At 39.2% G+C, this 13,428-nt stretch overlaps 1 protein-coding gene across 1 annotated transcript in view; it reads left to right on the top strand.

Annotated features, from left to right (window-relative positions):
• TMPRSS11A (transmembrane serine protease 11A) overlaps nt 1-13,428 on the top strand; it is a 48,131-nt gene that overhangs the window by 15,575 nt on the left and 19,128 nt on the right. Inside the window, exon 4 of the mRNA XM_052641766.1 lies at nt 13,173-13,240. Within this exon, the coding sequence (XP_052497726.1) occupies nt 13,173-13,240 (68 nt within the window). The remainder of the gene's footprint in view (nt 1-13,172; nt 13,241-13,428) is intronic.

Here is a 13,428-nt window from a genome sequence, read left to right as displayed (position 1 = left end):
ACCCTTGAACAACATGGGTTTGAACTGCACAGGCCACTTATATGCAGATTTTTAAAACAAATGCATGCTATAGTGCTGCATGATTAGTGGTTGGTTGAACTCACAAATGCAGAACCAGGGATACAGAGGACCAACTGTGAGCTATATGCATATTTTTGCCCTAACTCCCCAGGTTGTTCAACGGTCAACTATGTAACCACCATCTGAATTGACAATAATGGCACTGGTTAGAAACTTTCTTAGGGTTGTCTCCAAAAAAAAAAACACATGACTCCTGTACCCAAAGTAGTTCTGAATTTTATCTTCCTTGTGCCCAGGAACACCAGAACAGGGCCTAAAATGATCCTCAAACTATCCTTGAGATTATGTGTCTAGAGTTGTAGAGACAAAGAACTTGGAAACAGAAAGTGATGTAAGGAGAAGACATAGTTCAGGAACACTCTGTAAAGAAATTGAAGCTCCAGTGAGAGACTTGGCTCTCTGAAGCAGGATGCTCTTCTCTTGAGAAAAGGCAACCAGGTCAAAGTAAAAAATTTAGCAAAGGTATTACACTATCTAAAGTTTGGAGTTGCATAAGGTAATAGGAGTAAGAGGCCCAATGCCTGGTGTAGGGCTATGGTCCTGTTCTGAGAGGAGTGATTGAACTTGAAAGTCTAGAGAAGAAAATAAGCAGTGAGTATTTAAAAACAAGAACAACAACAACAACAAAAGCTTCATGTTCAGAGGTTCAGAAAAATTGGATGAAGAATATAATGAATTCTTACTTGGGAGCTCAAACTCACATTCATTTTGTAACTGAAGATTAGGAATGACTAATAGAGGAAAATGTGTATCACAACCTCTGCCTTCAGTGTATTTAATTTTAATTCTTAAAGAAAAAAGCTAGTTGTATATTTCATGTCTGATCTTCAATAAAACATTGCAAAGGAGGCATTGTTATTCACACTTTATAGATAAGAGAATTAAGCTCCTGAAGCTAAAGTGCACAGTTTGTAAATCGTGTAGGTGAGATTTGGAGCATATAGGTTAACTCTAACATGTGCTCTGTCCACTAAATTTTTCTACTTGTCAGGAAGGGACTCAACTATAACAGAAAGTTCAGCTCTACATCAGTTCTTCTCCCATTTAATTTTTAAATCCATACATATTATAAATCTACATGTTGTATTAGATCACTTTTACTCAGCCAACACATTGGGATTACATTACTAATTATATAAAGATGCTTCATCTTTAGTTTCTTCATTTTCTTGTATCAATTTTTTCAGCTTTATTAATACATAATTGACATATAACATGTGAAATTTGATGATATGATACACTTATGTTGCTAAATGATTACCACTATAACATCTCCATCATATCACATAGTTATTTCCTTTTTTGGGTGAGAACATTTAAGATCTACTCTCTTAGCAGCTTTAGGATATATAACACAATGTTGTTAAGTATAATCACTGCAATATACAAGAGATCCAAGAGCATATTCATTTTATAACCAGAAGCTTGTACTCTAATCAATATTTCTGCATTTTCCCCATCCTCTAGCCTTGGTAACTATCGTTCTGCTACCTGTCTCTATGAGTTCAACTTTTTAGATTTCACATGTAAGTAACTTAGTAAAGTATTTGTCTTTGTTTGACTTATTTCACATAGTATAACGCCCTTAAAATGCATCCATGTTGTCATAAATGGCAGAATTTCATTCTTTATCATGGCTATAGAATGTACAACTAACCTTTGAACAATGCAGGTTTGATTTGCAGGGGCCCAATTATATGCAGATTTTTTTTCATTAGTAAATTCAGTAGGATTACATGATTCAACCGTAGTTGGTGGAATCCATAGATGCAGAGCCATGAGTAGAAAGAAAATATTTATATGGGAACTGTGGATATGTAGGGCAAACTATTTGTTTTATGGGGCCTTCCAATCGCACAGAGGTTCAGCACCCCTAGCCCCAACATTTTTCAAGGGTCAACTATGTCTTTAACCATTTATTTTTTCATGAACAGTTAGGCTGTTTCTATATCTTAGCTACTGTAAATAATGCTGTGAGGAACATGGGAGTGCAAATATCTCTTTGAGATCCTGTTTTAATTTCCTTTGAATGTATACCCAGAAGTCAATCCAACCAGTTCATCCTAAAGGAGATCAGTCCTGGGTGTTCATTGGAAGGACTGATGCTAAGCTGAAACTCCAATACTTTGGCCACCTGATGTGAAGAGCTGACTCATGTGAAAAGACCTTGATGCTCTGAAAGACTGAAGGCAGGAGAAGGGGATGAAAGAGGATGAGATGGTTGGATAGCATCACCGACTCAATGGACATGAGTTTGGGTAAACTCCAGGAGCTGGTGATGGACAGGGAGGCCTGGCATGCTGTGGTCCATGGGGTTGCAGAGTCAGATATGACTGAGCTACTGAACTGAACTGAACTGAGGATTGCTGGCTCATATGGTAGTTTATTTTTAATTTTTTAAGGACTGTCCATGCTCTTTTCCAAAGTGGCTATATCAATTTACATTCCCAAAAAGAGTGTGCAAGAGTTCCTTTCACCAAAGTCTTGCAGTTTTAGTGTTAAGATCTTTCACCTCTTCGGTTAAATTTATCCCAAGGTATTTTATTATTTTTGATGCTATTATGAATGAGACTGTTTTATTTATTCTTTAGATATTCTGTTGTTAGTGTATAGGAACAAAACTGATTTCTATATGTGAATTCTATATGTTTGATTTCTCCATTGATATGTACGCAACTTTGTGGAATTCACTGACCAGTTCCAACAGCTTTTCAGTGGCATCTTTAAGATTTTCTATGTAAAATTATATTATCTGCAAATAAGGCAATTCTACTTCTTCTTTTCTGGTTTTGATGCTTCTGTTATTTTTCTTGCCTGTTTCCTCTGGCTAGAACTCCTAGTACCACAGTGAATAGGAATAGTGAGAATGGGCACCATTCTTGTCTAGCTCCTGATCATAGAGGGAAAGATTTCAATCTTTTATGGTTGAGTTTGGTGTAAGCTGTGCCTTTGTCATATATGGCCTTTCTTGTGTTATGTTCCTTCTACATGTGATTTGTTTAGTGTTTTTATCTTAAAAGAACCTTGTATTCTTTCAAATGCTTTTTCTGCATCTACTGAGGTGATTATATGATTTTAATCTTTCATCCTATTGATGTGTTGTGTCACATTTATTGTTTTGCATATGTTGAACCAAGCTTGCATCCCAAAGATCGTTGTTGTTAAGTTACTAAGTCATGTCCAACTCTTTGTGACCCCATGGACTACAGTATGCCAGGCTTTCCTATCTCTCACCATTTCCTAGAATTCATCCAAGTTCATGTCCATTGAATCAATGATGTTATGCAACCATCTCATCTTCTGCCACCCTCTTCTCCTTTTGCTTTCAATCTTTCCTGGCATCAGGGTCTTTTCCAATGAATTGGTTGTTCACATCATGGGCCAAAGTACTGGAGCTTCAGCTTCACCATCAGTCCTTCCAATGAGTATTCAGGGTTGCTTTCCCTTAGGATTGACTGTTTAATTAATTTTTCTCAGAGATAAGTCTCACTTAATTATGGTATATTATCCTCCCAATATGCTGTTGAGTTTTGTTTAATACATTGTTGAGAATTTTTGCACCAGGAATATTTGCAGTTTTCTTTTCTCGTAGTATCCTTACTGGCTTTGATACCAAGGTAAGGCTGGCCACTCAATTTGGGTTTGGGAGTGTTCCTTCTTCTCTGGTTTTTTGGAAGAGTTTGAAAAGGAATGTCATCAACTCTTATTTAAATGATTGGTAAATTCACCAGTGAAACCATCAGGTCCTAGACTTTTCCTTTTGAGAAAAAGGCTTTTCCTTTTTTATTACTGCTTTATCTCCTTACTCATCATTGGTCTCAGATTTTTTATTTCTTCATGACTCAGTCTTCATTGTATTTTTCGAGGAATGTATCCATTTCTTCTAGATTATCCAGTTTGCTGGTGTATAACTGTTCACAGTGGAAAATTCTTAAAGAGACGGCAATACCAGACCACTTGACCTGCCTCCTGAGAAATCTGTATGCAGGTCAAGAAGCAACAGTTAGAACTGGACGTGGGACAACAAACTGGTTTCAAATAGGAAAAGGAGTACATCAAAGCTGTATATTGTCACCCTGCTTATTTAACTTGTATACAGAGTACATCACGCAAAATGCCAGGCTGGATGAAGCATAAGCTGGAATCAAGATTACTGGGAGAAATATCAATAACCTCAGTTATGCAGATGACACCACCCTTATGGCAGAAAATGAAGAGCTAAATAGCCTCTTGATGAAAATGAAAGAGGAGAGTGAAAAGTTGGCTTAAAACTCAATATTCAGAAAACTAAGATCATGGCATCTGGTCAGATCACTTCATGGCAAATAGATGGGTTAAAAATGAAAAGAGTGACAGACTTTATTTGGGGGGCTCCAAAATCACTGCAGATGGTGACTGCAGCCATGAAATTAAAAGATGCTTGCCCCTTGGAAGAAAAGCTATCACCAACCTAGATAGCATATTACAAAGCAGAGACATTGCTTTGCCAACAAAGGTCAATCTAGTCAAAGCTATGGCTTTTCCAGTAGTCATGTATGGATGTGAGAATTAGACTATAAAGAAAGCTGAGCACTGAAGAACTGATGCTTTTGAACTGTGATGCTGGATAAGACTCTTGAGAGTCCCTTGGACTGCAAGGAGATCCAACAGTCCATCCTCAAGGAAATCAGTCCTGAATATTCATGGGAAAGACTGATACTAAAGCTGAAACTCCAATACTTTGGCCACCTGATGCAAAGGACTGACTCATTGAAAAAGACCCTGACGCTGGGAAAGATTGAAGGCAGGAGGGGAAGGGGACAATAGAGGATGAGATGGTTGGATGGCATCACTGGCTCACTAGACATCAGTTTGAGTAAGCTCCAGGAGTTGGTGATGGACAAGGAAGCCTGGCATGCTGCAGTTATGGGGTCACAAAGAGTCAGACATGACTGAATGACTGAACTGAACTGTTCACAGTACTCTTTATGATCCTTTGTATTTCTGTATTATAACATCTACTCTTTCATTTTTTTTTATTTGAGCCTTCTCTCTTTTAGATATTCTCACTAAAGCTTTTCAATTTTATTTATCCTTTCAAAAACACAGCTTAGTTTTGCTGATCTTTTCTATTGTTTTTATAATCTTTATTTTACTTATTTCTGTTCTGATTTTTAATACTTCTTTCCTTCTGTTATCCTTGGGATTAGTTTGTTCTTTTTATAGTTCCCTGGGGGCTAAAGAGACCAAGAGACCAATAAGTCTCTAAAATCCTGTGAGCACCACCAGTGCTCATGTTGGCCATATTCCATACAGGCTTAGGATAATCATTCACAGTTCTTAAATTTTGGATTTTGAAAAAGTCTGGTTATTATATAGATAGCTTAGCAAGCTTAAAGGATTTCAATAAGGACTATCAAGATTATTATCCTTATTTTTAAAGGGCAAAGAATATAGACTGCCTTTGGAGATGGGTAATCATTACACATTGCTTGTACACGTCAGGAATCAAATTACTGAAAAAGTCAACTAGGAGAAAAAATTCCCCTCAAATATTCATGGGCAGTTTTATTTTTTCTCTAGGAGCATTGATCTCAATCTGGCTAAATCTCATTAAAAAATGCTAATTAAAAACCTCCTGGTAAATAAATGCAAGCAGTATTGTTGTTTAGTTGATAAGTCGTGTCTGACTCTTTTTGACACCATAGACTGTAGCCCATCAGGCTCCTCTGTCCATAAAATTTTCCAGGCAAGAATACTGGAGTGGGTTGCCATTTCCTTCTCCAAGGGATCTTTCCAACCCAGGGACTGAACCCACAATTGAATCTACAGATTCACCTGCTTTGCAGGCAAATTCTTACCACTGAGCTACCAGCTGTGATCCAAATGCAAGGTAAATGCAAGGCTTTCAATAAATTCTCTTTCTTTTATTAATTCATTCAAAAAACCATGCTACATTCCTACATACTGTAGAGTATGAAAAGACTGACTGTCCCTATCCATAAAGAGTTTGCAGTTTAGTAGAGGGCTTCCCTTGTGGCTCAGCTGGTAAAGAAATCGCCTGCAAACAGGAGACCTGGATTTGATCCCTGGATTGGGAAGATCTCCTGGATAAGGGAAAGCCTACCCACTCCAGTATTCTGGCCTGGAGAATTCCATGGACTGTATAGTCCATGAGGTTGAAAGAGTTTGACACGACTGAGCGATTTTCACCTTCAGAGGAGATAATGTATTAGCATAAGCAACTATATTAAGGAGTAAAAGATATAAGAGGGATAAGAACAATTATGTCTTCCTTGGTGGCTCAGAGGTTAAAGCGTCCGCCTCCAATGTGGGACATCTGGGTTCGATCCCTGGGTCGGGAAGATCCCCTGGAGAAGGAAATGGCAGTCCACTCCAGTATTCTTGCCTGGAGAATCCCATGGATGGAGAAGCCTAGTAGGTTACAGTCCACGGGGTCGCAAAGAGTCGGACACGACTGAGCGACTTCACCTAAGAACAATTAAGAGAGAAAAAGGAAAGATTACTTTGAGGTTTAAGGAATTAACCCAAAGCAGGTCTTATCTGAAATAGACCTTGAAGGAGATTCAGAAAAGTAAAACTAGCAGGATTAGAGAGAGAGCCACAGACCAAAGGAATAGTCTGAGAAAGGCAAGCATGCCAGGAAACAAGAGCCATGCCTGAGAACACTGCTCCCAAGCATGAAAGATAATGGTGGTGCTGATAGGTGGCAGGGGGGGATCAGTGGCAGATGGTGAAAGCATCTAAAATGAAAGACAGGCTACATGTGTGAACAGAGTTAGTTCGGGAATGAGAGTTCAACGGCTGGGTGTGTCTATTTGTTTGAGTGGAAAGCCTCTCCCTAACTCTTTCATTAAACACACAACTAACCTTCAATTGCCCTCTTATAATTTAATCTCAGTTCAACTTCCAGTATTTCAAAATCATCATACATAAAGAGGTACCACCCTGAAAGAGGGACTTTTATTCAATGTTAGGAGACTAACTCCAATCACAAAACTCTGCAAATGCCCCCAAAAGGGAGAAAGATAGATTTATAAATCACTAAATCTATTAAGTTATACAAATAATAAATTTATAACAAGTTGGCACACAGCTTTAAAAACTGTCCTTTGAAACTTCTGAGAATTCAGAATTAGAATGCCAAAGTGTTGGCAGATTATTTGATGAAAGAGGCCTTAATCTGCCAGGGAAACATTTTTAGAGGATCTCTAGAAAGCAGGTTCATATATAAACTCTATTCAGCAATAAAGTTTGCATTCATGTTTTCTCGGGAGAAGGCAATGGCAACCCACTCCAGTACTCTTGCCTGGAAAATCCCATGGGTGGAGGAGCCTGGTAGGCTGCAGTCCATGGGGTTGCTAAGAGTCAGACATGACTGAGCGACTTCACTTTCACTTTTCACTTTCATGCATTGGAGAAAGAAATGGCAACCCACTCCAGTGTTCTTGCCTGGAGAATCCCAGGGACGGTGGACCCTGGTGGGCTGCCGTCTATGGGGTCGCACAGAGTCGGACATGACTGAAGTGACTTAGCAGCAGCAGTAGCATGTTTTCTCTGATTTCCCGTTTTAAATTCCTTTGGCGTAGGAACTTCTTAGCCAGTCTCTGTCCCCCAGTATTTCTCAAGCTGTTTTCCTGGCTACATGGATCACCTTAAGATTTTGGGCTTCACACCAGACCAGGCTATATGGCTCACATAAAATTCTGGGCTTCACCCCAGGCCCAACCAATGAGACTTTACAGGGACAGGTACTGGAATTTGAACTATAGAGAAGAAACTTCTATATTTCTGTGATTACAAAAGTTACTTCTACCTAGATTTTTCCTGTGTTATTCTTTTATTGCTTACCTTCCCAGACACCTGAACTGTTCAAAGATGGAATGGATGCTAGGGCTGGATAGTCTCCTCAGCAGGCACTTTGCCAGATGAATGATGTCATCTGGAGTCAAAAACTTAATCCAATACTTTTACCAACAAGTCACAAACAGCCAAGGGATCTACTGTGGGTAGAATTTCAGAGGATAACTACAAACCAGACTATTTTAAATGCCTAAAGAAATTTACTTTTACTCCTTTTAATATTGGTCAATTTTCTCCCCTTTGTTTTTGGTTAGCCTTTTCTTTTCTTTTGTATTTCCCCCAGATACTGAGTAACAGGACTGGCTCCGAGTACCACAAAAGGAATGATTAAAATAATATCACTTGTATGAAAATATATCTTACCAAACAATTTCATTTCTAACATATGAACCCCACATTTCTTCAGCCCATTTAAACTTTTCTTATTTAAAGTCAAATGAGTGCATATTCTGGATACAAACAATTTCTCTGTTTTCTAAATACTGCCTTGGATGGAAAGTGTAAAAAATATATTACCAAATATATATTTACAAGTTTTACACTTTAAGTCAATCAACTGTTTATGCTATAACTTATTGTCATATGTTCTTTGATAGAAATTGAAGTAAAATGTACATTATATTTAACAAGGAGGTTGTATGATTGATAAGAGATGAATGTAAAGACAGAAACCTACATTTAAATCCCATTATATTAATCCACATGATGCTAGGGAAATTCACACAATGTCTCCATGTGTCAGTTCTGTCTTCAAATGAAATAAGAATCAAAACATTTTTTTATTTCATAGTTATAATAAGGAATAAGGGAGATCGTGTATATTTTGTTTCCTAATCAAGCTTTTTATGAATGCCTGATAGTGCTAAGAAAGTCATAACTTGTTCCTTGATCTCTGAAACAGTCTTCTTTTTATTTTCATTAAGAGTTAAACTTTTCCTGTGTCCTCCTTAAGGATTTAGGATGTAGTTTTTTCACATTTGGTTCATCAGTCAAATATGAAAATCAGTGCCTGGATTCAGATGACACTCGTCACTAGCGGATACTGCAAGCCAAACTCTACATGTGATGTCACAGCATCATGGTGCCTTGTTGCTGTTGTTCAGTTGCTAAGTAGTGTCCTATTGTTTATAACTCTATGGACTGTAGCACGCCAGGCTCCTCTGTCCTCCACCAATTGCCAAAGTTTGCTGAAATTTATGTCCACTGAGTCAGCAATAGATCTAACCATCTCATCCTCTGTCACCCCTTTCTTTTGCCTTCAATCTAGCCCAGCATCAGGGTCTTTTCCAATGACTCAGTGCTTCATATCAAGTAGCCAAAGTACTGGGTTTCAGCTTCATCATTAGTCCTTCTAATGAATATTCAAAGTTGATTTTCTTTAGGATTGTCTGGTTTGATCTCTGCAGACCAAGGGACTCTCAAAAGTCTCCTGCAGCACCACCGTTCGAAAGCATCGATCCTTTGGTGCTCAACCTTCATATGAACCAACTCTCACATCTGTTCATGACTACTAGAAAAACCATAGGTTTCACTGTATGGACCTTTGTCAGCAAAGTGATGTCACTGCTTTTTAATACACTGTCTGCATTTATCATGGTTTATCTTCCAAGGAGCAAACATCTTTTAATTTCATGGCTGCAGCCACAGTCTGAAGTGATTTTGGAGCCCAAGAAAATAAAATCTGTCACTACTTCCACTTTTTTCCCTTCTGTTTGCCATGAAAGTGATGGAACTGGATGCAATGATCTTAGGTTTTTGAATGTTGAGTTTTAAGGGAACTTTTTCACTCATTATACAGTGGAAGTGAGAAATAGATTTAAGGGCCTAGATCTGATAGATAGAGTGCCTGATGAACTATGGAATGAGGTTCATGACATTGTACAGGAGACAGGGATCAAGACCATCCCCATGGAAAAGAAATGCAAAAAAGCAAAATGGCTGTCTGGGAAAGCCTTACAAATAGCTGTGAAAAGAAGAGGTGAAAAGCAAAGGAGAAAAGGAAAGATATAAGCATCTGAATGCAGAGTTCCAGAGAATAGCAAGAAGAGATAAGAAAGCCTTCTTCAGCAATCAATGCAAATAAATAAAGGAAAAGAACAGAATGGGAAAGACTAGAGATCTCTTCAAGAAAATTAGAGATACCAAGGGAATATTTCATACAAAGATGGGCTCGATAAAGGACAGAAGTGGTATGGACCTAACAGAAGCAGAAGATATTAAGGAGAGGTGGCAAGAATACACAGAAAAACTGTACAAAAAAGATCTTCAAGACCCAGATAATCATGATGGTGTGATCACTAATCTAGAGCCAGACATCCTGGAATGTGAAGTCAAGTGGGCCTTAGAAAGCATCACTAAGAACAAAGCTAGTGGAGGTGATGGAATTCCAGTTGAGCTGTTTCAAATCCTGAAAGATGTTGCTGTGAAAGTGCTGCACTCAATATGCCAGCAAGTTTGGAAAGCTCAGCAGTGGCCACAGGACTGGAAAAGGTCAGTTTTCATTCCAATCCCAAAGAAAGGCAATGCCAAAGAATGTTCAAACTACCGCACAATTGCACTCATCTCACAAGCTAGTAAAGTAATGGTCAAAATTCTCAAAGCCAGACTTCAGCAATATGTGAACTGCGAACTTCCTGATGTTCAAGCTGGTTTTAGAAAAGGCAGAGGAACCAGAGATCAAATTGCCAACATCCGCTGGATCATCGAAAAAGCAAGAGAGTTCCAGAAAAACATCTATTTCTGCTTTATTGACTATGCCAAAACCTTTGTGTGGATCAAAATAAACTGTGGAAAATTCTGAAAGAGATGGGAATACCAGACCACCTGACCTACCTCTTGAGAAATCTGTATGCAGGTCAGGAAGCAACAGTTAGAACTGGACATGGAACAACAGACTGGTTCCAAATAGGAAAAGGAGTACATCAAGGCTGTATATTGTCACCCTGCTTATTTAACTTATATGCAGACTACATCATGAGAAACGCTGGACTGGAAGAAACACAAGCCAGAATCAAGATTGCTGGGAGAAATATCAATAACCTCAGATATGCAGATGACACCCACCCTAATGGCAGACAGTGAAGAGGAACTAAAAAGCCTCTTGATGAAAGTGAAAGAGGAGAGTGAAAAAAGTTGGCTTAAAGCTCAACATTCACAAAACGAAGATCATGGCATCCAGTCCCATCACTTCATGGGAAATAGATGGGAAAACATTGGAAACAGTGTCAGACTTCATTTTCTGGGGCTCCAAAATCGCTGCAGATGGTGATTGCAGCCGTGGAATTAAAAGACGATTACTCCTTAGAAGGAAAGTTATGACCAACCTAGATAGTGTATTCAAAAGCAGAGATATTACTTTGCCAACTAAGGTCCATCTAGTCAAGGCTATGGTTTTTCCAGTGGTCATGTATGGATATGAGAGTTGGACTGTGAAGAAGGCTGAGCACCAAAGAACTGATGCTTTTGAACTGTGGTGTTGGAGAAGACTCTTGAGAGTCCCTTGGACTGCAAGGAGATCCAACCAGTCCATTCTGAAGGAGATCAGCCCTGGGATTTCTTTGGAAGGAATGATGCTAAAGCTGAAACTCCAATACTTTGGCCACCTCATGCGAAGGGTTGACTCATTGGAAAAGACTCTGATGCTGGGAGGGATTGGGGGCAGGAGGAGAAGGGGATGACAGAGGATGAGATGGTTGGATGGCATCACGGACTCGATGGATGTGAGTCTGAGTGAACTCCGGGAGTTGGTGATGGACAGGGAGGGCTGGCGTGCTGTGATTCATGGGGTCGCAAAGAGTCGGACATGACTGAGTGACTGAACTTTCACTCTCCTCTTCCACTCTCATCAAGAGACTCTAGTTCCTCTTCATTTTCTGCCATTAGAGTGCTGTCACCTGCATATCTGAAAGTGAACGTGAAAGTGAAGTTGCACAGGCGTGTCCAACTCTTTGAGACTCAATGGACTGTAGCTTACCAGGCTCCTCCATCCATGGGATTTTCCAGACAAGAATACTGAAGAAGGAAATGGCAACCCACTCCAGTATTGTTGCCTGGAGAATCCCAGGGACGGAGGAGCCTGGTGGGCTGCCATCTATGGGGTCGCACAGAGTCGGACACAACTGAAGCGACTTAGCAGCAGTAGCAATACTGAAGTGGGTTGCCATTTCCTTCTCCAAGGTTGTTGATATTTCTCCCAACGATATTGATTCCAGCTTTTGATTCCTCTAGCCTGGCATTTTGCATAAGGTACTCTGCATATAATTTAGATAAGCAGGGAGACAATATTCATCCTTGACCTACCCCTTTCGCAATTTTGAACCAGTCAGTTGTTCCATGTCCAGTTCTAATATGATGCCTCAGCAGGTGATTAAAATTCTGCTCAAACAGACCCAAAACAGTAGTTTTCCTTCTACTTCCGTGTTGACATAAACTGAATAACACAACTTTGACCTAAACCTTCAAGACCACCTTACTCTTTCTTCCTCCCTTGCCCACTCTAGGGCTCACAGTCAACAACAATTAAAAGATCGTTGCCTCTTTCCTAAATCTCTAGTACTTCTTCCCTGTACTCACATCCAAAGACCTGCAAAGAAACCTGAGACCTGCAATGCCAGGATGAGTGTTAACCTGATCTACCGACAGGCTACTACCAAAATATACCCAGCATTTTATATGTGTTTAATCTTTACAATCCTATGAGTAGCATATCAACATCTTTGTTTTAGATGTTAGGATACTGAGGCTCAAATTGGCTCAGTAACTTTCCCACAGTCGCCCAGTTTATGAGTAGCAGAAAAGGTTGGCTTCAAACCCAGTACTAAGCCAGGGTTCTCTCCACCACCTCTCAAGGACTCCCTCTATATCCCATCTCTGCTCTCCATCTTTCTGCTTCACTTTCTATGGAATTTTAGGAACATAATGTCTATCCCAAATACCTGCATCAGCATATTAGAGTCATCTGGGAGATTTTTACAACTACAAATGTCTAGGTTTCCTCAGGGTAATTTATAACCAAAACTCTGGCAGAGGCACTCCAGCATCATTAAGTCTTTTCTTTTTTTTCTGAAAATGATTCTGTTGCACTGTTAGATTTGAGAACCAGTGGTTTAAATAATGATATTACTCATGTTAAACATTTTTATTTTACTTTAACATTTAATCAGTGGTTTGTTCTTATTATATTATAAAATATCTTATTAACACATAGTTTCTCTTTATTGTAATAACAGGTGGATGAGACATTTATAGATTCGGCCTTCAACAAGCATTATATCAAGAACCAAGTAGTGAAACTGACGTATGTATGCTTGGGCAAAGGTGACTTCACAGTCTAGAGTGACCAAAAGCACAGGAGACAGGAACCTTTATACACTGTTGCCTCTACGAGACTGGCTTTTGGCCAGGACTTCTTATTAATATGATTGCAACAACAGTCTCACCATCATTTTGTAAATGCAAAAACTGAGACTTTGGGAGGTTACGAGA

This window comes from Budorcas taxicolor, chromosome 6 (genome assembly GCF_023091745.1).
Source record: "Budorcas taxicolor isolate Tak-1 chromosome 6, Takin1.1, whole genome shotgun sequence".
Lineage (NCBI taxonomy): Eukaryota > Metazoa > Chordata > Mammalia > Artiodactyla > Bovidae > Budorcas > Budorcas taxicolor.
Note: the sequence above shows the minus strand (reverse complement) of the source record. Positions and strands in the feature narration are given on the sequence as shown.